Source organism: Rattus norvegicus, chromosome 17 (genome assembly GCF_036323735.1).
Source record: "Rattus norvegicus strain BN/NHsdMcwi chromosome 17, GRCr8, whole genome shotgun sequence".
NCBI lineage: Eukaryota > Metazoa > Chordata > Mammalia > Rodentia > Muridae > Rattus > Rattus norvegicus.
The window spans coordinates 56,331,740-56,358,191 of NC_086035.1; the positions used below are offsets into that span (position 1 = coordinate 56,331,740).

General features: G+C 39.0%; 1 protein-coding gene across 5 annotated transcripts in view; it reads left to right on the forward strand.

The window, feature by feature from the left end:
• Arhgap12 (Rho GTPase activating protein 12) overlaps positions 1-26,452 on the forward strand; it is a 113,349-nt gene that overhangs the window by 47,458 nt on the left and 39,439 nt on the right. For 4 of the 5 annotated variants that reach the window (XM_006254012.5, XM_006254013.5, NM_001107357.2 and 1 more), the window contains one exon: positions 25,623-25,883. In XM_006254012.5, the coding sequence (XP_006254074.1) occupies positions 25,623-25,883 (261 nt within the window). Of the gene's footprint in view, positions 1-24,216; positions 24,246-25,622; positions 25,884-26,452 lie in introns of those variants that run through there. The other variant, XM_063276460.1, reaches the window with a different exon arrangement.

Consider the following 26,452-nt stretch of genomic DNA (forward strand, 5'->3'; position numbering starts at 1 on the left):
CAATTAAAAAACAAACAAATGAAAACCCAACCCCTAGGGCTGAGGAAGTGGCTCCATTGGTAAAGGTTGTGTAGTGAGCACAAGGACCTGAGTCGTGTGGTCCATCTGTAACCTCAGCACTAGGGAGTGGACGCAGAGTCTAGAGGCCAGCTGGCCAGCACCAGGCCAGTGAAAGACTTTTTCTAAAATACAGCAACACACAGTGATAGACCTGAGAAACAACTGAGTTGTTTCCTGGCCTCCACATATTGGCAGACATGTGTGCCTACACGTACGCACATACACAAACATGCAGATACATATACATACAAAACACCCTATTATGGTTTGTGTAAAGTTGACAGAGAATAAGCTTTATGTGCTGACTCTGCTGGTCTACTCTGCCTAGATATTTTGGTCCATTATTCTAGATGTTTCTGTGAAGATGTCCCTTTATGAGAATAGCCTGTAAATCTAGATTTTGAGTAAACCATATTGACCTCTTTAGTTTGGATATCATCCAGTTTTGAATGCTTGGGCAGGACAAAGGCTGATCTGGGCAAGAAGGAATTCTGTGATTACCCTATACTCAAATGACAGATCTTCCCTGGATCTCATCCTGTTAGCAGTCTTGCAGATTTTGGATCTGCTAAACTTTTGGTCATGGTGAACCAATTCCCTAAAAGAAATCTCCTTCCCTGTTGTGTATGTATCACTTATGCATACATACCTTCTTGATGGGTATGTTTCTCAAGAAACTGCCTGAAAAACAGAGTATAGCTATTGCACACACCCTTAGGTTTTTACCACCACAGTTAGGTACTCAAGAAATGACTAAAGTTCACATGTAGAGTCCTTTGCAGACACTTCCTATCCTGGTTGATTATGTGCTGTGTTACTTTGGTAGACTAGAGGAACACTCAAGTGGGTATGAGGTCTGCAGGGTAGTATGATTAAAAGTGCCGTCAGAACTGTGTCAGTTTGGGGAGAGGACAGATAATTAGAGGAAGGAGTATGGGAACGATAGCTGTGCAAAAATGATACATGTTCATAATAGCACAGTTATTTGCTATGGGACGAGCTACTTCTAACATTCAGACTATAGAGTCAATATGTTATCTCTTAGCATTCTTAGATAACTTTTAAAATGATGACATAAATTTCCTTCATATTCTGATAGATTAGAATAGTCATTGCTTAAAATTTACAAGTCTAAGTTACTCTATTTAAAAGTTGTTAAAGTCATAGTGTCAGCTAGAGTTTGAGAAATCTCTCATGCAAACATGCATGTGGAATTAAAGAGTAGGGATTGATAGTGAAGCTGTCAATGTCTGATCATAAGAGTCATCCAAAATGTTATATCCAGTGTTCAATGTTGTCCACCTGCCTTCTTATCTAGGTGGCTGATGGATGCATAGAATACCTTCTGCAATCTGCAGTTCAAGCCAGACAGCTGGGGAACTTGAATGATCACTTAGATCACTTAAGCACCACGGTGCACCCAACACTTCAAGTTTGAGTGTTGAAAAGTAATGTGTAACCTGTTTAGGAACTGACTTCTGAGTCAGAGCCATTGAGGTCTCTGGCAGGAAGGCCATATGGGCACTTGACTTTTGAAACCTTGTCAACTGTGGCCAAATACCAGTTGTCAATTCTTTTTTTCTTGTCTCATATAATAGCAGAGTTCAGTGACTTGAAGTTGTTGGAAGCTGGATGTGGTGGTGCAAATTTGTAATCCCAGAACTTGAGAAATTGCAGCAGGATCATTGTTGTCAGAGGCATGGGCTACATACTGAGTACTAGGCCTGTCTCCCCCTTCCCTCCAATAAGTCTCCAAATCAAACAAATAAACAAACCAATTAAAAAGGGCTGGAAATCAGACAAAGCAGGGCAGCATGGTTCTAAAGCAGACACTGAGCATCTTGAGTGTCTGCTCTGAAGGAGGGATACTTTGGTTTGTTTTTACATTGAACACAGCTTTCTATTCCCAGTTCAGAAGTCGAGACCTTTACAACATTGACACTCTTGTCAGCTTTCATCATGAGCTGAGCCAGCCACTTTATTCAAAGAATGCCAGTTCTAACTAATAGAATGACTGACAATCTGGTTATCATAACAGCACATTTGACATTTTCTCAAAAATAAAACACAAACTTCATAGAAAACTGCTCACTTTTGTTAAAATTAAAAAATTCAAGCTTTTGAGTGGAAAAATAGAATTTCATTTTATTTTTTGAGACGGACTAGAAGTTGATTAGGCTAACCTCAAATTCACAGTGATCTGCCTTCCTCTGCCTCTCAAATGCTGGGATTAAAGGTGTACAACCCCATGCCTAGAAGAAAGTAGAAAACATTTTAAAAGATTCTGTGTATGTGTCATTTGTGCATGTACCTGTGATGGTCAAAGACCTCAGATCCCTTGGAGTTACAGGCACTTTTGAACTCCAAATGGAACTTGGGTTCTCTGAAGGAGAACCCAAGCACTCTTAACTGCTGAGCTGTCTCCAGTCCGAAAATAGAATGTTAAAAATGTGTATTTGCTGTTATATTTGTAAAGCTTTTCTGATGAAAAAAAGTGTGATTTTTGTTTTTTGTTTTGCTTTCTTTGTTGTTGTTGTTGTTGTTTTTTTTTTTTTTTCAGTTTGAGAGTTTAACTATCATTTATTACGCTGCCTTGATACTCTCTCAGCCATGTGGCCTCTTCAATGTTAGTGTCTTCTGGTGGCACTACTGGTCTCAATGCTAGTGTGGCCTTGGTGTCTCACCCTTGACCTCAGCAGACCATTAGCCAGGAGATGTCTTCAGAGCTGTTCTGAGAGTCACTCATTCGCACCACTTTCTCCTTATAAAGCACAGACTTAGGTGTGACCAGATATTGATCTTATTAGGGATCTCTCTCTTAACCTATTTCCGGCTGTCCAGTGGACATTTCTACTATCAAATGACAGAAAATTTCAAGACAATACATTTGAGATGACGCCACCATAGCTTCCCTCTCTCGTAGTCTCAATGTTTGTGTGCCTTAAAGTTCACTTTTTTTTTTTTTTGGAAAGAAGTCTCATTTATGGGTTGGTAGGATTAGCACAGTAAAAATGGCCATCTTACAGATTTAACACTATTCCCATCAAAATCAAACACAGTTCTTTACAGATCTTGAAAGAACAATTTTCACCATCATATGGAAAAACAAAAAATTCAGGATAGCTAAAACAATCCTGTACAAAAAGAATTTCTGGAAATATTTCCATCTCTAATCTCAAGCTGTATTACAGAGCCATAGAAATAAGAACCCCATGACATTGGCTTAAAAACAGACAGTGTTTGGTTGTTAAAACCTTAGAGAGCTGTAAGCCTGTAAGCTTCCAGCCCTAGGTTAAGCAATGACTGTAAGATGGCAATTTTGAAAGCCAGGTGTATATTTTGGGATAGCCACAGTATCCATCTGAGATACTTCCTGTAGAACAGTGGAGGAAAAATGGAAGACCTTAAAGTCTGTGTCTGTACTTGTACTGTAGTAAGGTTTCTTTTACGTATGTAGGTGCCCTTGTATTTGGGGCATAGATATTTAGGATTGAGAGTTCATCTTGGTGGATTTTTCCTTTGATGAATATGAAGTGTCCTTCCTTATCTTTTTTGATGACTTTTAATTGAAAATTGATTTTATTTGATATTAGAATGGCTACTCCAGCTTGCTTCTTCTGACCATTTGCTTGGAAAGTTGTTTTCCAGCCTTTCACTCTGAGGTAGTGTCTGTCTTTGTCTCTGAGGTGTGTTTCCTGTAGGCAGCAGAATGCAGGGTCCTCGTTGCGTATCCAGTTTGTTAATCTATGTCTTTCTATTGGGGAGTTGAGGCCATTGATGTTGAGAGATATTAAGGAATAGTGATTATTGCTTCCTGTTATATTCATATTTGGATGTGAGGTTATGTTTGTGTGCTTTTCTTCTCTTTGTTTTGTTGCCAAGACGATTAGTTTCTTGCTTCTTCTAGGGTATAGCTTGCCTCCTTATGTTGGGCTTTACCCTTTATTATCCTTTGTAGTGCTGGATTTGTAGAAAGATATTGTGTAAATTTGGTTTTGTCATGGAATATCTTGGTTTCTCCATCTATGTTAATTGAGAGTTTTGCAGGATACAGTAACCTGGGCTGGCATTTGTGTTCTCTTAGGGTCTGTATGACATCTGTCCAGGATCTTCTGGCCTTCATAGTTTCTGGCGAAAAGTCTGGTGTGATTCTGATAGGTCTGCCTTTATATGTTACTTGACCTTTTTCCCTTGCTGCTTTTAATATTCTTTCTTTATTTTGTGCGTTTGGTGTTTGGACTATTATGTGACGGGAGGTGTTTCTTTTCTGGTCCAATCTATTTGGAGTTCTGTAGGCTTCTTGTATGCCTATGGGTATCTCTTTTTTTAGGTTAGGGAAGTTTTCTTCTATGATTTTGTTGAAGATATTTACTGGTCCTTTGAGCTGGGAGTCTTCACTCTCTTCTATACCTATTATCCTTAGGTTTGATCTTCTCATTGAGTCCTGGATTTCCTGTATGTTTTGGACCAGTAGCTTTTTCTGCTTTACATTATCTTTGACAGTTGAGTCAATGATTTCTATGGGATCTTCTGCTCCCGAGATTCTCTCTTCCATCTCTTGTATTCTGTTGGTGAAGCTTGTTATCTACAGCTCCTTGTCTCTTCTTTTGATTTTCTATATCCAGGGTTGTTTCCATGTGTTCTTTCTTGATTGCTTCTATTTCCATTTTTAATTCCTTCAACTGTTTGATTGTGTTTTCCTGGAATTCTTTCAGGGATTTTTGTGACTCCTCTCTATGGGTTTCTACTTGTTTATTTATGTTTTCCTGGAATTCTTTCAGGCATTTTTGCGATTCCTCTCTGTAGGCTTCTACTTGTTCTCTAAGGGAGTTCTTCACGTCTTTCTTGAAGTCCTCCAGCATCATGATCAAATATGATTTTGAAACTAGATCTTGCTTTTCTGGTGTGTTTGGATATTCCATGTTTATTTTGGTGGGAGAATTGGGCTCCGATGATGCCATGTAGTCTTGGTTTCTGTTGCTTGGGTTCCTGCGCTTGCCTCTCGCCATCAGATTATCTCTGGTGTTACTTTGTTCTGCTCTTTCTGACAGTGGCTAGACTGTCCTATAAGCCTGTGCTGTAGACCTTTCAGCCAGTTATGGGGACAGAGTGTTCTGCTTTTGGGCGTGTAGTTTTTCCTCTCTACAGGTCTTCAGCTGTTCCTGTGGGCATGTGTCTTGAGTTCACCAGGCAGGTCACTTGCAGCAGAAAAGTTGGTCTTACCTGTGGTCCCAAAGCTCAAGTTTGCTCGTGGGGTGCTGCCCACGAGCTCTCTGCGGCGGCAGCAACCAGGAAGATCTGCGCCGCCCTTTCCGGGAGCTTCCGTGCACTAGGGTTCCAGATGGCGTTTGGCGTTTTCCTCTGGCGTCCGAGATGTGTGTGCAGAGTGCAGTCTCTTCTGGTTTCCCAGGCGTGTCTGCCTCTCTGAAGGTTTAGCTCTCCCTCCCACGGGATTTGGGTGCAGAGAACTGTTTATCTGGTCTGTTTCCTTCAGGTTCCGGTGGTGTCTCAGGCGCAGGGGTCCTGCCGCTCCTGGGCCCTCCCCTACGGGAACCCAGAGGCCTTATACAGTTTCCTCTTGGGCCAGGGATGTGGGCAGGGGTGGGCAGTGTTGGTGGTCTCCTCCGCTCTGCAGACTCGGGAGTGCCCACCTGACCAGGCGGTGAGGTCTCTCTCCCACGGGGTTTGGGAGCAGAGAGCTGTTTGTTTCTTTTGAGACAGGGTTTCTCTGTAACAGTCTTGGCTGTACTGGAACTCACTTTGTAGACCAGGCTGGCCTTAAACTCACAGAGATCACCTGCTCTACCTCCCTAGTGCTGGGATTAAATGTGGGAGCCACCACTCCCTGGCTGTTCTTTTGTTTTTGATAGTGAAGTTTCAGCACTCTGAAGATAAGCGTAGTTTAGTGGATGTGTAATGACAAATCTGGGGTTTTAATGCAACTAGGTAGATACTTAATTTTTATGATTTTAGATTCCAAGAATGCTCACAATTCTATGAATGGCAAATAAGATACCTTTCTCTTTCTCACTTATATGAGAATATGAGGCTATTATTTCTTACACTCCAGCACAGATAACATACTGCAACAGTTGGAATATAGAAACAGATGTGACAATCTAGACAACAGTGAATGTAAATAGGGCCATTGTCACTACATTTTTAGAGGAGGATCATTTAAAAACACGCTAATGTATGAAAAGTTAATAATTAGACAAAAGCTCTCTGTGGTGCTGTTGGGGATGTAGCTTTGTGGTAGAGCACTTTATCTAACATGCATGAGGCTCCAAGTTCAAGCTCCAGAACTACCATCAAAAAAATCGTTTGTTTGTGTTCAAAAGAATTGTTTGGTAAAAAGATCATATTTACTAGACAGACCTGACATTTGACTATAGCATTATGAAGTTATTACTCTCAGAACTCAATTCCTTATTCAATAGGGTTGGAGTAAATATTAATGGTTTAGAGATGTTGATAATTTTTGGTGAAATGCTTTAAAATTTAACTAGTTAGAGAGTTACAGAGACAGTGGTATGTGAATTCTTTAATGGTTAGTAGAACACATGGTCTTTCAGCCATACATACGTAGTATTACAAACTGTAATAACATTTAAGTCTGAGGTTTCTTGTTTTACTTATAACTAGCTTGTTATAAGTATAGCTTGTATGAATGTTTTCTGCTGCCCTCAGGGTGTCCAGGCACCATTGTGTACCAGGTTGGACTCCAAGGAATGAAGGCTAGCAGGGCAGGTGGTTCTGCAGGACCTTAGTTGGTGTGGAGTGCCAGGAGAAACAGCCTTCTCTCTCTGAGACAGTTTTCAGTTTTATTGGGGGTAACAAGGACTATATAAACCTTGGGGAGTGGGTTGGGGTTTTCAGGGTGAGTGTACATTATTGTCTAGTGCGGAGGTGCTGAGAATGCTTCATTTGCACAAAGAGGAATTCCAGGTGCTTACTCGACATGTAGGAGAGACATATGGAGAAAGGAAGTTAAACCTCTAATTTGGCCACCAGGCTACTTCATAAGTGATAAAGGTATGGGTCATATAGGCAATGAGCATAGGTTGTGTAGACCCAGAACAGGGAAAGAGCAGTCCTAACTCCTGTTGGTCTCAAGATGAAGTTTTGGTGTTTAGACACATCTTGACTTCACTCTTATTAATTAATTAATTTATTTATTAATTAGGTTATATTTCTTTATTGACATTTCAAATGTTATTCCCTTTCCCGTTTTCCTGTCCATAAGCCCCCTATCCCTTTCCCCTCTTGCATAGGATTTCCCCCTCCAGTCCACCCTCCTTTACCACCATCTTTACCCACCACCCGACATTTATCCAATCTTGGCAGGACCAAGGGCTCTCCTTCCACTGCTGCCCAACAAGGCCATCCATCCTCTGCTGCATATGCAGTTGGGGCCATAGGTCAGTCCATGTATAGTCTTTGGGTAGTGGTTTAGTCCCTAGAAGCTCTGGTTGGTTGGCATTGTTCTTATGGGGTTGCAAGCCCCTTCAGCTCTTTCAATTCTTTCTCTTATTCATCCAACGTGGGTCACGTTCTCAGTTCAGTGGTTTGCTACAAGTGTTCACCTCTGTATTTGACTTGCTCTGGTTGTGTCTCTCAGGAGAGATCTATATCTGGTTCCTGTCAGCATTCATTTCTAAGCTTCATCCATCTTATCTAGTTTTAGTGGCTGTGTGTATATGGGCCACATGTGGGGCAGGCTCTGAATGGCCATTCCTTCAGTCTCTGCTCTAAACTTTGCCTCCATGTCCTCTCCTATTATTTTGTTCCCCCTTTTAAGAAGGAGTGAAGCATCCGAATTTTGGTCATCCTTCTTCTTGAGCTTCATGTGGTCTGTGGACTGCATCTTGTATAATTCGAGCTTTTGGGCTAATAATCACTTATCAGTGAGTCCATTCCATGTGTGTTCTTCTGTGATTGGGTTACCTAACTCAGGATATTTTCTAGTCCCATACATTTGTCTATGAATTTCATGAAGTCATTGCTTTTATCCCTGAGTAGTACTCCATCGTGTAGATGTACCACATTTTCTGTATCCATTCCTCTGTTGAAGGGCATCTGGGTTCTTTCCAGCTTCTGGCTATTATAAATAAGGCTGCTATGAACATAGTGGAGCATGAATCTCTGTTGTATATTGGAGCATCTTTTGGGTATATGCCCAGGAGAGGTATATCTGGGATGTGGGCAAAGGTGGGCAGAAGTGGCAGTCTGTCCTGTGGTCTCAGGATGGTCCATACTTCTGGGTGTTCAGCTCTCTCCTCCCCCCAGAATTTGGGCTTGACCTCACTCTTGCTCCAGGTGGGTTCCTCCTGTTAGTTGCAGGCCTTTCTGGCCTCCACTTCTATACTATGTTACATTCCCACAAGGAAGTGTAGTATAAGAATGCTCAGTTCATGTTTGAAAACACGAACTAGGAAGGAAAAGTAGACGACTTGTGTCTTTGGTGAGGAAGGTAAAAAGGGAAGACAGCATTTTCTATGTTGGAAATTGGAAAGCTTAAGAAAAAAAACTACCTAGTGTATTGGCTCCTTTACTAGCTTCCATTTGCAGCAGGGGACAGGGTAGACAGCAGATAGACCTGTTTTTCAGTTTGTCCACATCATGTGCATTTCTTTCCTTTTATTTATTTATTGAACTAAAATTTGAAGCAAATTTAGGTAGTGGCTTAATTATATAAGTCTTAAGGAAATAAATATTTCTTTTAATTTTTAAAAAATAGACATGTAAAATTATATGTCTATGGGGACTCCTGTGAGTTGTTGTTGTCGTTGTTGTCATTGTTTTATACAAGTGTTAATTGTATGATGTTTGAATCAGGTAAATATATCTGCTAAAATATTTATTCTTTGTGGTGAAAACATTGTCAATCCTTTGTTGTATTTTTCCTCCAAATTTATTTTTGTGTGTGTATTTGTGTGGAGGTCTGAGGACAATGTTAGGACGTCAGTCATTTTATTCTTCCATTGTGGGTCCACACTGAGGCTGTCAGGCTTGGCAGCATGTACCTTTACCCACTGGGCCATCTTCCCAGCCCCCAGGAGCCCTCCTCCCTTCCTCTTTTCCATCCTCTTGAAGTATACGATGTATTGTTATGTACAGTCACCCCATAATGGGACACAAACTTTTCTTTATGATTTAATATTTATGTAAATTTTCCCTCCCTTTTGTTTCTACTGGCCCCAGCCTTTGACAAACACTATTCTATTGGCAACTTCTATCAGATAAATTTTATTTATTTATTTATTTATTTATTTATTTATTTATTTATTTATTTATTTTTGAGCATGAGTTTTTGTATGTATGTTTTGTGTGCATGCCATAGTTTGTGTGTGGAGGTCAAAGGACAACTTACAGGAAGGAGTCTTTTTTCTCTTTCCGCTTTTTCCTGAGGCTTGGTAACATGTGCATTTACATGTTGATCCATCTTAGTGGTAACATGGGCATTTACATGTTGGTCCATCTTAGTGGTAACATGGGCATTTACATGTTGATCCATCTTAGTGGTAACATGTGCATTTACATGTTGATCCATCTTAGTGGTAACATGTGCATTTACATGTTGATCCATCTTAGTAGTAACATGTGCATTTACATGTTGATCCATCTTAGTGGTAACATGGGCATTTACATGTTGATCCATCTTAGTGGCCTGAGAAAGCTTAAAAAAACAAACAACAAAAAACTAGATTTGAATGAGATCAAGTAATATTTATTCTTTTGCGTGTCTTATTTCAATGAACATAATGTCCTGCAGTCTCTTGCATATTGTTGTACAAATGCTATATATTCCTTTTATGATTCCTTTATGATTGAATGAAATGTGCAGTCACCGTATTTTTTAAGGCTGAATTGTAGTTTACCACACATTTTTCATATTCTCTTTATCCATTTTATCTATTACTAGACACTGGTTAATTATATTGGCTATTGTGACTGATATTAAACATTAGTATGAAGATGTTTCTTCAACTTTCTGATTTCATTTCTTTTTAGTAAGTACATAGGTATGTTGCTGAGTCATGTGGGTGAGGAGTTACCACGTAGCAGCATTCCTCCGACAGAGTGTAAGCATCTTTATTCTCTGTCCTCTAACTAGCAGTTGGACCTGCTTGCTTATATCTTGTTGCAGCTTTAATTTGCATTTGTCTAGTAATTAGTGTCATCTAGCCTTCTTTGGTAAACCCATCTACTTTTATAAATTTTTATTTTTTGAGAATGTCATACAGTGTATCTGGATTGTATTTATCTCTAACTCCTAGATTACCTTTTCATTCTTGTTTTGCTGTGCAGTTTTTAGTTTTGTGTAGTCCCATACTATGAGCCCAGTAATTGCAGTGTCTTCCTGCAGTGACTCAGTTTCAAGTGCTGCATATCTCTAATACATTTTAAATTGGTTTTGTAATTGATGAGAGATGGTGGTTCCACCCTTCTGAACTGGTTGACTGGTAATCCATGGTTGCCAGTACTGTTATTTTGAAGACTGCCCTTTTTCCATCCTATGTTCTAGCAATGACCTGTTTGTTGTGATGTCAGGATTTACTTTCAGGTCCTCTCTTGTCTGTCTGTTTCAGGATAACACCATGTTTGATTTCTGCTTTGAGACATTTTGTGCATTCTTTATGAATTTTAAGATTATTTTCTCTCAGTGTTAAGAATGCTGATATTTGTGAGGAATTGGACTGAACCTGATCACTTTTGCAGTTTGGACTTTCCAACACACTAATTCAGTCCACCAGCCTCTGTACATGGGAGTCTTTTTCTGTTTTCTGTGGTTTCAAGCACTGGGCAGTTTTTGTGGTAGTTCTTGTTGTAGATGGGCAAGCATAACAGGTCTGTTAATTTGATGGAGACAGAGCTTTTTGTATAATTGATTTCCTTTTAACAAAACAAGGATATCCAATATCTGTTTTCTTTTCAAGTCTTGTTTGTTTTTTTGAGACAGGGTCTCATGTAGCCCAGACTAGCTGTGGACTTCTGATCCTCTGTCTTCTGATTCCAAGTGCTAGGATTTCAGGTGTGCCCCATCAGGCTTACCTAGGTATCTGTTTTATTCAGCACTTACTGATGGCAATGTTAGGCTGTTTCCTAGCAGAACACACTTCCAAAGTGTTAATCATCCTGGTGTTATTTTCTATAGCAAAATTAATTGGAGGGTTAGAGCATGGTAGATAAAATTCTGTCTTGGCTAGAGTTTCTGCCCCTAAAGAACACAGTTTTCATGAATTTTAGCCTACTTTGTCCTATATTGGCAAAAGTAATGTGCATGGAAGCTAGTTTTAAACAATATCACCACCACCACCACCACCACCACCACCACCACCACCACCACCACCACCACCACCACCACCACCATCTTTATTATTTTGTGTATGTGGGTGTTTTTGCCTGCATGTGTGCCTGTATACTGTTTGAATACATTGCCCTTAGAAGCTAGAAAAGGGCATCAGATTCCTTGGGACTAGAGTTAATAGACACCCACCATGTGGGTACTAGCAATCACCAGTACTTTTAACCACTGAAGCCTGCCTCCTCTCCCTCTCCCTCCTGTCTCCCCCCCTCTCATCTCCCTCTCTTTCATCTCCCTCCCTTTCTCTCCACTCCCTCTCTCTTCCTCTCACTTACCTATAGATATATATTAGTATGTTTGTTTGTAATGTGTTCATATATTTAATGTTACTTTGGAGAAAAAGTTACACTATGAAGTACCATTTTGCTTGATGGGTTGAGTGCTGGCATTAGGTTAGGTGGGCTCTGCCTGACATTTGGGTGTAGCTGTACCTGCAGAGGTTAGTCTAGTCTTCTTCCCAGGCAGCAGTCTGCACAATGTGGCCATTCTCTTCAGCTCGGCCACCTCCCAGTCTGGAGAACTCTCATGGAGCTTCTTATGGTGGGAGGACTTCCTGTCCCCAACTGTGCGAGATGGTCAGATTTGCATGGTGTCAGAAGTGTGTTGGAAACTCATTTTTTAAAAGAAAGTGTTGAGTCTGTCTTAGCAGTTAATTTTATTTTCTCGGTGATTTTTTTAAAAAGTATTCTCTGTGATACTAAGGAACCATGAAAACTAATCTTGAAAATTATTTGTCTTTTTAATAAGAACTAACTTGTGCCTCATACAGGCACTTTGTTGGATGGCTCCATGTTAAGGTGCCAGCAGAACACACTTGTGTAGTGATAATTGTCTTTCATTTTGCTTGCCAAAGGTAGCTAGAGACTAGAAACATGTTAAATGAGAACTTTTGGAACCGACACAGTCATGTTAGCTATATTTTCCAGACAAAGATAAAAGTGTTTTGATAAATATGTGAAGCGAGAATGTGCTTCTGGGCAGAGGAGAGAATATTTGAGATATCAACTGGCCTGTTTGGTTTTCGTGCTCACACAGAGATTATTGCTTAATTATTTGAAATATTTATTACCTATACCATGTCAGACATATTTGACAAAGAAGAAATAAAATCTCAAATCTTTTACTAAAAGACAAGCTGAGCTAATGTGAAATAATGTATTCTAAAGGCTCTGAAGTATTTCTCTAACTATAGGGAGAGAGAAGTCTGTGAGTTTTTGCATCCTTCACACTGGTGACAAGTGTTCTCAGCACAGTGTGATGAATCACTTGTGATAGTTCTCTTTGCTGGGCAGTGCAGGTAGTGACTAACAGTCTGGACTTTGGAACGCTTCTGCAACTTCCTCATGAGGAATACACACCTGGATTTTGAGATAGTTGACAGGATAAGGAAGCAGATTAGTCTCAGAGTACATGTTTGATAACATTAACTGTTTATTTGGTTTTGATCTGGCTAAAGGAAAAATTCATTGAACAGAAAATTAAAGGCTTTATGAATTGCTCTTTGAGATCTTTAAAAAAGGCTTCCTAACTACTAAGCAGTTTTAAAACGTGTAGTTTCTAAGATAGAATTCATTCATTCGTTCATTCCTTTTTATAGTACCAGAGATTAATCCAGGACCTCACCCATGTCAGGCAAGTAAACTACCAGAGCCTGCCCCCCTGGCTCTACTTTTTACTTTATTCTGTAGTGGAGCTTGGCTAAAAGTTGCCCAGGCTGGCCTGGAATTTGTGATAATCCTATTGCCTCGGCTTCCTGAGTGGCTGGGATTACAGGCATATACTTCTACACAGGTCGTGCTTGTTAGTTTTTAATGTGCTATTACTTGTCACATTGTGTTTAATGATGAACCTTTTGTTAGGCTTTTTATTTTATGTGAATGATGAACTCTCATTTGGAAACTTGCCATGTGAAGTTTGGGAAGAGCTCTTGGTTGCTTGCAAAGTTTCTCAAGGACAGACCTTGAGGCTGTTACTTCATTCTTAAATTCAAGCAGGATTGTGATGGATGTTTTTCAAATGAGAGAGTAAATGAATAAATGGAGTGAGTGAACATAAAAAAAAATGCCACTAGTAGTATCAAAAGACCTAGACTGCTTATTTTTTACCCCCGATGTACATTTAGACAGGAGGATTATTTGATTTCCTAGCTGACATATTTAACTTTTTTATAGTCTAGTCTGTATGATTTTCTGAAGAATTTTTAATTGTGTTTTTATACCTTATAACCATTAACCTTTTCTAAGCACTGAATGTTGATTTTCTTATTAGGTTTATAGCTTTAATAAACTGTTCATCCTTCAGTGAAGCATTACAAGCAGGATAGCATATGGAAGTTGGAGTACACAGATTCTGAAGTCAGGTGGCCTGAGTTTCAAGTCTGATAGGTCACTTTTCAGTGGTCTGCCCCTGAATAAGTAGCTGAACTCTTTTCAACTACTTTCCCCATCTGTATAATGGGGGTAAATACTGGTATCCGTACAGTTTCCTAGTAACTTTCCTGTTGCTGTGATAAACACCAGGACCAAAATCACGGTTTGCTTCATCGTACACTTTCTGGTAACAGTCCATCACTGGAGGAAGTCAGGGCAGGGACTGAAGGAAAGGAAAGGCCATAGACAGGAAGTACTGCTTACGAGCTTGCTCCCTATGGCTTGCTCATCCTGTTTTCTTATACACCCTAGACCACTGCCCAGGGGTAGCACCACATACAGTGGGCTGGGCTAAGGTGCTGGAGACAACTTCTCAGTTGAGGCTGTTCTTCCCAGCTGGCTCTAATGATATTCATTTGACAAAACATAACTAGCACTAAACAATAGCAGCTCTTAAAAAAGTGTGCAGTTGACAAAATATGCTGTATAAATGTTTTCTATATTGTTTTATATGTAGATATACTTTTTGTAATGGGATTCAGCCATAGAGGCAACACTAAGATATTCTGTGGTATTTTTTTAACTTTTTTTTTTTTTTTAGTTAAAAATGAAGAAAAAATAGCTAAACTATCAGGGTCATATTCACTCTGGACTCTCCCAGATGTCCCTGCCTCTGGCTGTGCTCCCTCTTTTATCTGCCATAAACTTTCTCCTTCTTTTTTCTTTCCCCATTGAAAGTGAGCATATGAAATGTAATTATGGTTTTGTATCTGATTGATGGTATTCGTGGGGGACACTGAGGATTTGGCGTTTGATGATAAGAACTGTGAGACTATTGTCTTAAGGATTTTTCTAATAATGTACATGACAAGCAGTGTTGAAAATAGAATTTGCACCTTCTTCCCTGGATTTCAGAAAAGTTTGGATCCATTTGTGAAACAGGTATTCTGTTTTTGGAATATGCAGTCTATTGAGAGCTGGGATTATCTGTATGTTCTACCATGTTTTGCAGGAAGCAAAAGGTTTGAATACATGATGTGAACCAAAGGCTTTAAGAGAAGTGTTAGGTTTTTTTTTTTTTTATACATTCGTTAAGATATTTTAATGATTTTTATATTTGGAAAGGAAGAGGAAAATAAAGCATAAGCTGATTTCAAATTATTTGAATAATTCATTCATAAAATCATTATATAAGTATCTGTTGAACACCAGCTGTGTATTTTTTGGTTTTTATTAAGCTGTGTATTTTTATTTTTTATAAGACAGGGTTAGCACTTTATAGCTCCAGCTGGCCTCTTCCTTATGGTAAGCCTCCTGTTCCTACTTCCTAGTAGGCTTACAATTGTGGACATTAAGCTTGGAAATAACATTATATTTTCTTGAAATGTATTTTATATGTATGAGTGTTTTACCTGCATGTGTGTGTAACATGTGCCTGCCTATAGGACCTGGGAAATGAACCTGGCTCCTCCAGATCCAAGAGTAGCTATTTTTTAAGAGAAACTGTGTTGTGAATAGATGATGCCTTAGTAAAGTAGACAACAGCTCAGTGGTGCACAGTGAGCTGTGAGGACATTCTACAGAGGGAAGTTCTGTATGATTATTTAGTGGGTAAACTAACTTTCACACCTTAGAAAGCATAAAATAAAATATCCCCAAGTACAGAACTACCAAATTGTCACATAGGTAGATGGCACCTTGGAGACCTGCTGCTGTGTCCTGATTGTGTTATGGAAGGAGCTTTGGGGTTTCACGGTGGAATTCTGAAAGGCAAACTGAAAGTCAACTGTTCTGTGAAAAGACTATCTGATCAATTGTGTTTTTTTTTTTTTTTTTTTTTTTTTTTTTGTCATTTAAGATCTCAACTGGAGTTACACTTGCTTTCTGCATTACTTCCCTTTAGTTCTGTGTATTGTCCAACTTAATTTTGCCCTCTGTATCTATATTTCACAATTTAAAGAAGGGAATGTTCTAGGCAGCTAGTGTATCATTTTTTTTCAGTCATGTAATTGTGTCTTTAAATTTTGTTAATTGTTTTTGTTTAGATATCTTCTTTAAGCATGCCAGATTTTCCTTCATTTATTTTGAGTGCTGATGGGGCTGGGAAGTGACTCAGTGATTAAGAATGAGTGCTCCTTTTGCAAAAACTGCAGTGCGATTTCCAGGACCCACCTGCACTGTTGACTTAGGACTTAGGGTGCAGCTCATAACCTCTCATAACTCCACTGCAGAGGGATCCAGTGCCCTCTTTTGGCCTCTGCAGGCCCCAGGATGCACACGGGCACACACATAGACAAACAAATAAAAGATTTTAGTTTGAATGCTTACTTTGAGGGACCTTGTTGGATGCTCATGTGATGGCTAGTATGAATACTCAAGATGTGTTCACATAGGGCTAGAGTGTTGGGAAAGGACAATGAGAAGTCTTTTTAGTAAGGTGTGATAAATTACTAGCAATTTTTTAAAAAGTCAAATGGGAAGGAATGCGATCTTGTTATAATTTTTGTCGATATAATTAAAGTCAAAGTGACCTTTTGGCTCATTTTGCAACACATATTCCAAATAAAAGAAATAAAAGGCAGACAGCTTCTGGGGCCGCCCCCACGCCCCCTGACTCTCTTTCTTCTCTTTGCTCTTTCTTTTCTTTTTTTCACCCCTTCCCTTTGTCTTGTACTCCCATTAAATCTCTCTATGTGGAACTGTGTTGGTTTGGTGTGCTCTATCCCAACAGGCGTGGGCTGATATTTTACAACAACGAGATGTTGACAACAGTAGATGTTGGTGTCTACCAGTACTTGACACTCATACATGGAACAGTATAGAATTCCTAAAGCAAATTTATTAATGAGTTGCTACATGTGGTGTTCTAGAAAGCCATTTATCTGAGCTTGAAGTGACAGTTTATAAATTCTTTTTCTTAAGCTCTATTATTGAACATTTTTTGTTTCAGAATTTTCTCAGAAATACAGTATTCTGCTGTGCATATCATTTTCATCCTAGTGCAGTCATTGAGTGAAACTGAGGAACCTAGAAACCTGAGAAGCAGATACTTTCTTCCTTGAAAAGGAAGACCCTTTATAAAGAACCAGGTGGTTTTATGCCTTTTCAGTATTCTCCATTTCAAGAAGCAGTAGCAGCCCCAAAGGCAGTGCTGGACAAGAAGTAACTACATTTTAGCTGAATTTAAGTCTCGGTGGCACAGGTTTTGCCATTTATGGTGCCTGTCTTGGAACGGGAAAATCTTTAATTTGACTTATGAGATGAATGTCTTTTGTATTTTTGGAATCTTTCTCAAAAAACCTGATTTGAGAGCCAGTTTTTGATGAAAAAGGAAGCTTGCAAACAACCCTAAAAAGTTACTAAAGGTCTTGGGAAACAAGTTGCAGTTCTGGCCAGACTTGACTCACTACAGAGTGGAGCATACTTGTTAATGCACTGTGTTCCTACAGCTGGGGAAAGGAGAGAACCCCTTACATTGCTGTGTGTGTTTGTGTGTGTGTGTGTGTGTGTGTGTGTACAGGTTAGAATGACACACCAAATTTCTGGCTCCATTATTGAAGGTTTTCAATATAACCTTAGGAAATCTTAAGACTATTAATTCATGTGTAATCAATAGATTATCTCAGTAGCTGTGGTATAGAGTTCTTAAGCAAACATTAATGATTTGGTACATGTGTTATTCTAGAAAGCCATTTATTTGAGCTTGAAGTGACACTTTATAAAATTGTCCTCTTAAGCTCTACGATTGAACAGTTTTTGTTTCAAAAGGAACAGTTTTTGTTTCAGAAGATGCTCATAAAACAAGAGATACTGGGTGCATAGAAAAGAGTGGAATTATGGCATGTCTGGCATTTAAACACATAAAACTAGATTAATTTAGGAATTTATAATTCTGGGTCTATCAGAACCCCCAACTTCTAAACTTAGACTTATACATTTAGTATGTTTCAACAAGTTAGTTACAAGAGGCCTTGTTTTCCAATTTACAATAATGTTAATCTTTTGAAAATTTTTACTTATATTATTTTTGTTTCATGTTTGTGTTTGTATATGTGTGTGTGTGTGTGTGTGTGTGTGTGTGTTAATGCAACATGTGTACAGGTGCCTAGAGAGGACAGAGGAGGGTGTTAGATCCCCTGGAGCCAGAGTTACAGGTGGTTGTGAGCCACCTGGTGTGGGTTCTGGGGCCCAGTCTCAGATCCTCTAGAAAGAGCAGTAAGTGCTCTAAACCACGGAACCATCCTCTAGCCCCCATTATTAGCTTTTAATCTCCAGAAATTTTAGAACAAAGTATCTCTGTGCATTCTCTGAATGCTGATGGTAGAGTTACCATTCAAGTCCCTTGGGAGGCAGATTTGTAATTGTGAATGGCAGGGGACCAGATCATTGTCTGCTACTTCATCAGCATAAAATAGCAGCTAAGTCTTGCTACAGCTGCATAATGTCCTGTTGGAGAATTGCGTGTGTTTTGCAGACCAACAAAGACAAGCATGCCTGGTTTTTTTTTTTTTTTTTTTAGTATATCAGTGATGAAATTTCATTAGTACATATTTGCTTCTTATAGCCATCTCCTTTGTTTTTCCGCCTTTTGAAATACTCTATGGATTTTTAAAAACAGTAAAGAAGAAAATAAGATTCACAGAAGTCTGTTACTTACTTATGTATGTAAGGTTGTGTGAGGGTGTATACATTACAGCACACATGCTCAGGTCAGTGGACAAACTTATTCAGCATGGATCTGAACTCTGGTAGTCAGGTCTGCCTAGTGTTTACCCAGTGAGCCATCTCCTGGTCTCCAGCTTAAATTTTAAATTTTACTTAATATTAAGTTCATTTGTTGTAAAGTTAAGAATTTTGACTAATTTGAGTATGTTGTATTTTCAGATGTAAGTTTTATGAAATACAAATATAAGTGATAATGAATCTTGGATCTAACTTGAAATGTCCTATAAATATATACTAGGTTCTAAAAACATAAGTTTAAAAGAAACTAAATATATTTTGGGTTGAATATATAAAGAAATGATAATATTTTGGATATATTAGGTTAGTTAAGCATATTATTAGTAGCTACCTTATTTTACTTATTTAATGTGGCTACTAAAAAATTTAAGATTACATACCTGGCTCTTGGTATATTTCTATTTGTACTGTTTCAGATGCACAAGAAATCTGTGTGAATTTTGCTTCTTGAGTCAGAGAGTAGTTCAGAGAGTCGAGCCAACTCTATTTGGTTGTATCCAACCCCAGGGATTTTATGCTGTTATAGAAACCAAAGCCCCTGGAACTAATACAAAAAGCCCTGAGTGACAGGATACATTCCAGCCGTATGCAGTTAGGTGAACAGAAAGGAGTGAGGGACATGCACTCTGCATTGAGCTACATCTCTGGTTTCCTAGTTTTATGTGTGGTTTGCTGGGAATGAGACATGACAGAGGTAAAGATTTCAAGATGTGGGAGAAAAGCAACATGGGCTTGCTAATAGGATTCTGTAGCAAGGGGTATAGAGCAGAGAACAGCATAGCAGTGAGTGGAGGCAGCAAGGGATGGGAGAGCTTAAGAGCCTCAACTTCTGTGCTGGGATTCGGACTTAGGTTAAGCACACGAGTAATAAGCGTATTTGTAGAGATTAGCTAGTGGTACTAAGAAGATTGGACAAAACAAAGAAATGGGTCAGTGGACCTCACTGTAGGTAGTTGTAGTTGTTTCATCAAGAGGTGGGGCCTGGACTAGGTAGTTACTTTGGGTAGAGGTGGAAAGAATTGAAGTAATGTAATGGAAAAACAGTAAAACTGTTAAAGAGTCACAGAATGACTTGGATAGAGAGAATTCTGTATTTAAACTGACAAGTGGAGTGGGAGAGGGTGAGTTTGTGGAGTCTCAGCCCACAATATCCCTTTAGAGTGAAACTATAGCTCAGGAAGAGAGAGATGTTGGAAAGATGTTTTGCTGAAGCAATGGCATCAGGTAAGATTTCCTATGCAGACTATAAAGATAGGAAGGTGGAATTGATTAGACTCTGATTTCCATTGTAGCTTTCTAGTTTAGTTGTGTAAAAGTATCTTTTGCCTAGGAACTTGCTGAGTGTTTATCTGTGTGATGCTAGGCTTAGATGATGAAGGGATAAGCCAGGCAAACACTGCCTTAGAGATAATCAAGTTCTGGAGGGAAAAGCAGAAAGGAAGTGTGGGCTGAGAATGGTGTATCAAGCACCCTTATAGTAAGCTGCAGAGCAGCAAAGCTGGAGGAAAGGATGCTTGTGAGAGCACTTGATCTGAAAGGGGTATTTTCTTTCAGTCCTTTTAGTTAATCTATCTGGATAAGTTTCCTAACTGAAAGCTAACATGGCAATGGCATCTTGGTCACTACCATCTAGGACTTGCAACAGCAGCTTCCTGCGACTTTGGTTTCTCTTGTGGCATGTGGACAGTGTTATTAATTTGCACCTGTTTCTGTGAGTTAATAGTACGTAAATGACTTCATTAGTGTATTGCAGGATTTCTAGAAATGAGCATTAGTTGGGCTTCAGAATTTCTCCTTGGGACCTGTTTGCTATTGGTGCTTAAATGTTAAAAAGCAAAACATCAAGAATAATAGTATGGTTTGCATAGCTTGGAGCCTCAGGCTGTGCTTTAAGATAGTATTTGGATTTATAAGTCTATTTCAGAATTGTTAAACATCTACTATACTATTTTTCTAATAGTTGCCTTCAGTGAAAAACTTTGCTTTGGAGTTAGTGTTGATAGATTTTAGCTACATTTTTACTATTGACTGCTTAGTAGATTTTCTTGTTTTGTTCTTTATTGTCTATTAATCGGGCCAGTGTTATAATAAACAATTATAGAAAAGGAACTTGTTTAAACAACTAAATTATAAAGACATTATATACATACATAATTTTTTGTTTTGTTTTTAGATAGGGTCTCACTATGTAATCCTAGCTATTATGAAACTCTATATGAGGACTAGGCTGGCCTGGAGTTTGGAGTAATTTCTCTTGCCTTTATGCTGGGATTCCCCCCACCCCCACCTCCAACACCCTACCCCATGTTTGAGCTCTTGCTTGCTCCAATTCTCTCTCTTTCCCCCCACCCTCATGTTTTTGGTTGCATAAATTAGAGTTAAAACAATTTAAATTCAGTTTGGGATCCTAGTCATTAACACCCTCCCCAAATTAATATGATTATTGGCTATAGGGGTTTATAGTATACTTCTGAATTTCTGGTGAAGTAGGGATTTAAGAATCAAGCTGTATAACATGTGTTGTTTAATAAAGGAGGTGTTTCTCCTAAGCTAACTTGCATTCTTCCGTTCTCTGAAGTTTATTGTAGTATATTTCTTAAGATAACGTCAAAGGTAAGAAGACAAGTACAGTGCTTTTTGTATTGAAATAAAACTTCAGACACAGTTTAAGTTTAAAGCTTCCTTTAGATGTGCTTCCAGAGTTCCTTCCTGGAGATCCTTTGAGGATAAAGTAGAACAGGCCAAGTCTTTTTTAAAATATAAAATTGGGTCATGTGCAGCAGTACTAGTCCCAATTCAGTTGTTAAATTAATGACAGATATAGCTTATACAATTAACTTTGGATTTTTGTTCTCCTTTTAAAGGTTGATTTTTTTCCTTGCATGAAAAATTCACCTTTGTTTGTTGATGACAATATACAAACAAGGTTTTTCTTACAAATGTTAGAAAACAAGTTTTACCTTGATTCATATGTTCTAAGTACTCTGTTAATTCTTGCTTAAATTCCTACGTAGGAAGAATCAGCTGGAATGTAGATTGCAGAATTATGCATGAGTATTTGCCTTAAGACTAAGGGGACTAACTTCACTGATTTTCATCAGTCTTCTGTACAACAATGTATATGAGAATTTAGCCAGGACATTTTACATGTAGATTCTTGACTGTTCCCACCGCTGCTTATAATTCTGTGATCCTGCCCAAGAATTTTAACAACCCTAGGTGACTGAGACAGATAACTCATCAACTGCCCTCAGGAAACTCTTGTTACTGTGTTAATCGTGATGGTGCTGGTACTGTCATTCCTAGACTGGCCCCTAAGTAGTGAACTCTGGGTAATCTCATGATAATAAAGCTAGGAGCTGAAACGTGAAGAGGTTCTACCTAGTCTTACTCAGGGAAAACTCGTAATGCTTGGCTTTTCTTCATGCTTTCCAGGTTTTAGATGGGATTGACTGTGCAATTTTTATTTTCTCTTTTTCGTGTGTGTGTGTGTGTGTGTGTGTGTGTGTGTGTGCGCGTGTGTGCGCACACGCGTACATGCACGCTGTTTTAAATCAATCACACATGGCCTTTTCAAGCTTCTATACTATTAGACAGTACTAACCATGCCTTTGTTCTTAGGAATTCAGTTTGACTTTGCTAAGTAACAGTGCAATAAAGTTAGGAAATGATTTTTTCTATAACTAGATTTATTTTTTGTAAAAGCTTTTTAAAATATTTATGGAAGTATTTTTAAAGGAATTTTTACAAAATTTAAAAAGCCAAAGAAATGGCTTAACGATTTAGAGTACTTGCTGCTTTTCCAGAGAACCCAAGTTCAATTTCCAGCTTTGTATGGCAGCTCCAGTTCTGGGGGATCTGACTCCTTCTTCTGGCCTTCAAGACATGTGGCATAGACACACAGGCAAAACACTTACACATATAAAATAATTTTAGTCAGATGAGGTGGCATACAACTTTAATCCCTGTTTGTTATATGCATGTGCACTTGCCCGTGTGGGTCCATGTGAAGGCCAGAGGTTGGCACTGGGATATAGTTTTCAACCACTTCTTTGCCTTATTTTGAGACAGGTTCTCAGTGAGCCTGAAAGCTTGCTGATTAGACTACGCTTTCTGGCAGTGAGCCCCAGATCCACTTGTGTCTAATCCACAGTGACGAGGTTATACATGTGTTTGTTATGGGGTTGGGGATATGAACTTACATACTCATACATAGGTACACTCACTCTGATAGTGGCAGGCCAAATACTCAAGGCTGGCAGCTGAATCTTTTCAAGAAGTTGAATGCTGAGTCAGGTGACTTCCCATTCTTTATGTTAAGGTCTGTGGATTTGACACTGTTGAGCTCCACCTTGGAAAGCCTCCTCTTTGCCTATAGAAGACCTTGACTCTACCCTTCCTTACTGGATCCTTTTATCCGGTGTCTTGTTTATACATACACAGATGGTAACAGAGACCACTATCCTTAGACCATGTGCTACCTCTCAAATATTCTGTGCTCACTTTTCCTGTCTTTTCAGTTTTCTGAGGTTCTCATATATGTTCTCTTAACTTACTGATCCAATATCTTTACATTTATAATTTTTGCCCTGGTTTTCCTCTGCTTTCAGTCTAGTTTGATCATTTCCAGTTGAACATTATAGAGTACCAACCAATAGAATCCAAAGAGCTTCTCCTTTCCCTCCTCTAGATGTGCGGTTCTCTATTGTGATACTAATCTGTAGTTTAAAATTGTGAAACAAATTATTTCATACAAACGTAACATCTGCATGGTTATTTGACCTTGTTATGTCTGGGCTTTAGCTTGCCCAGCTTGTGCACTCCCACCATATTTATTGCATTTCTCCTCTTCTGTGCTATTGGCATCCCTCTACCAAGCTGATCTCCAGAGCAGGGTGGAGCTGGATGCATTGTTTCTCTCCCGCCTCCCTTCCCTTTGATAGGGTGGTCCAGGCTGAATTTGAACTTGCTATGTAGCTGAAGATAACCTTGAACTCTTGATCCTCCTGCCTCTACCTCCCAGATGCTGGGATTGTAGGCATATACCACCATACTTGATTTTGTGCTGTGCTGGGAATCAAATCCAGGGCTTTGTATATGTGAAGTACATCCCATAGTTGTATCCCTCTAAATGTTATAGTAGTTCAAAATGTTCTTTCTGTCTTAAAGACTTGTTAATTTCTAAATACTATATTGGATGTCATCTGTGGTAGTTTTCTTTCTCTCCAAGGGGACCATGCTGAGAGTTGAACTCATAGACTTGTGCATGTTAGACAAGCACTTTTGAGTTATACCACTAGTAACATGAATGCTTTAAACATAGCACATAGGTCGTCCTTGTTCCTTTACTAATTAGGTATTCTGGAGGATTTAAAACCTAAGGCTTTCCTCTTTCTACTTCTTCACAGACTTTGTGAGTTCACAGGAGCCATGTTGGTTCTTTAATTTCTACCTTTTTAAGGCAGGGTCTCACTCTGCAGCTCTGACTGTCCTGGAACTCATTATGTAGAACAGACTGGCCTCACACTCACAGAGATGCCCATGCCTCTTCCTCCTGAGTGCTGGGATCAAGGTAGGTGTCACTAGGCCTGGCTTCCTGCTGAGCTATTTTCTTCACATGTGTTTCTGCCTCTCAACTAACTCTCTTTTGTTTATTTTTTTCATCCTGGAGCTCTCCTCACTCTTGCTCAGAATGCTTTGCTTCAGTGAGTATCTGTTTCCCATGTAACCTCAACATTGTCTATTATTCATTCAGATGATCAATTAGTTTCACTTTTCTTTACGAAATCCTAGAAGACAGAATTTTTGTTGTGTTTATACATGATGCTCAGTTCATTTGGAGATGTTTCATTCTGAGATAGGGGCGTAGCTGACCATCCTGTCCCCAAACTAGAAATGATTGCTCTCTGTCACCTCTAACCAGTTTCAGTTCCTTAGTTCTGTGTCTGTTTGGCCATTGCATTTGCATTCTTTCTTCATTCAGTACATTGTTGTCTGACAAGTGCTAACCATACTACATGCTGAGACTGTGTATTTGTAGGGAATTATATGTAATCAAGTTTTGAAATGAGGAGCAGGGCTTATGTCATGCTGAGGAGTAAATGTATGATTTGGGATTCTAAGTACACAGTATACCACTGAGCCAGTCCTTGGAGGGATGTATTCCAAGTATTCTCATTGGGTTTTAATGTTTATTTTTAATTAGTTAACTGATTCCCTACTATGAATAGGTGTTTCCTTTTCCAGTTACATTTTTTTTAATTATTATTTGTTGAATTGAGAGTGACTAGATTATCATGTATCTGACTGAGGGTAGAGCTATAGAAACATAGAAATATATTATTTAAATTATTTGGAGATATGGCTCAGTATTTAAAAACATGGTCATCCAGAGGACTTACGTTCATTTTCTACCACCTACATTGGACAGCCCACAGCCAGCTCCAAGGAGTCCAACACTTCCTTCTAGCCTCATGTAGCATACTTTCACACAGACACATATATACTCATAAATAAATCTTTTTTTTTTAAATTGACAAAAATCTTAGATTTTAGAGCCATAGGGAACCTTAGTAGCTTGGTCTAGTCCTTTCATTTATGGGTTAAATACTTCACATTTGGATAGTTGAAGTGGTCTTATCCAGTGTTGTACAACCTTCTTGTGTCAGATCTTAAATAGAACCTATAGCTGTCAGTTAATTGAATATTGTTTTAGGAGTCAGGGAGATTTGTCAAGCTCATTTTAGATTCTGTTTGAAGAATCAATCTGGCTGTGAATATTAAACCATACTATTTATTCCCATGGTCTTATGTATTTTTATTTTTCCTTTAAAATTTCTTGGTCATTTTTATGTGTTGTTTTGAAATACTTATCTGCTCATTTATTTTGTAGTGCTAACAATCAGACCTTGAACATTCTGGGCAAGGGCTGTACCACAGAGCTTAGCTTTGTACCGTCAGCTCTTGGTATTTTCCCCAGGTTTTAAAATACATTAGTATGGTTATTTATAAATTTCTTTAATGTAATTTCAATTTGTAAATGTTATGCCATTTAAACATGAAATTTTAATTTTATTTCACAGGCAACCACACCCCCTAATCAAGGAAGGCCAGATTCTCCAGTTTATGCTAACCTACAGGAACTGAAAATATCGCAGTCTGCTCTTCCTCCTCTCCCTGGGAGCCCAGCAATTCAAGTTAATGGGGAGTGGGAGACTCACAAAGACAGTTCAGGCCGTTGTTACTACTATAACCGCACAACCCAGGAGCGAACCTGGAAACCACCTCGGTGGGCTCGGGATGTGAGCACAAGCCGAGATTTTCAGAGCCCAGGAGAGCAAGAGGTATGAGTACATCAGAGCCAACCAGTAAGGCTCCCAGTTTTTCTTCATTATTCAGAAATGAAACAAAGAGCTTGGTTTCTTGGTATCAGTGTGGTAGAGCATTTGAACCTCTAAGATTTCCCCAGGCTTTCTTCAAACCTTTAACTAGCGTACAGATACTGTCTTTAGAGAACACTCATTGGCTCCTGCCCACTGCAGAACCTTTTCTTTACTGCATCAGAAGGAGCCAGCACAGCAGAGGTGAAACTCACAGCAGTGTCATTGCCAGTCCTGGCTTCACAGCAAGCTTGAGGCTGTCCCATCACAGTGGTTCCCCCACCCCCAAAAGGATGCTTATTATATAAATCAGTAAAAAGAAAAGGAGGTCCATGACTACAACCTAGACTGATACATAGAAAAAGTTACTTAAGTGATCAAAACAGTCAGTGTTCTGTGACCATCAAACTCTTCATGTTTTCCTGCCAGTAAGGATACAAGACACCCTTTAATTCTGTTTAAGGGAAGTCATGATTATTCCTTGGCTGTAGTTGGGTTAGTCACGTGTGAGGATAATTCCCTCAGAACTGTGC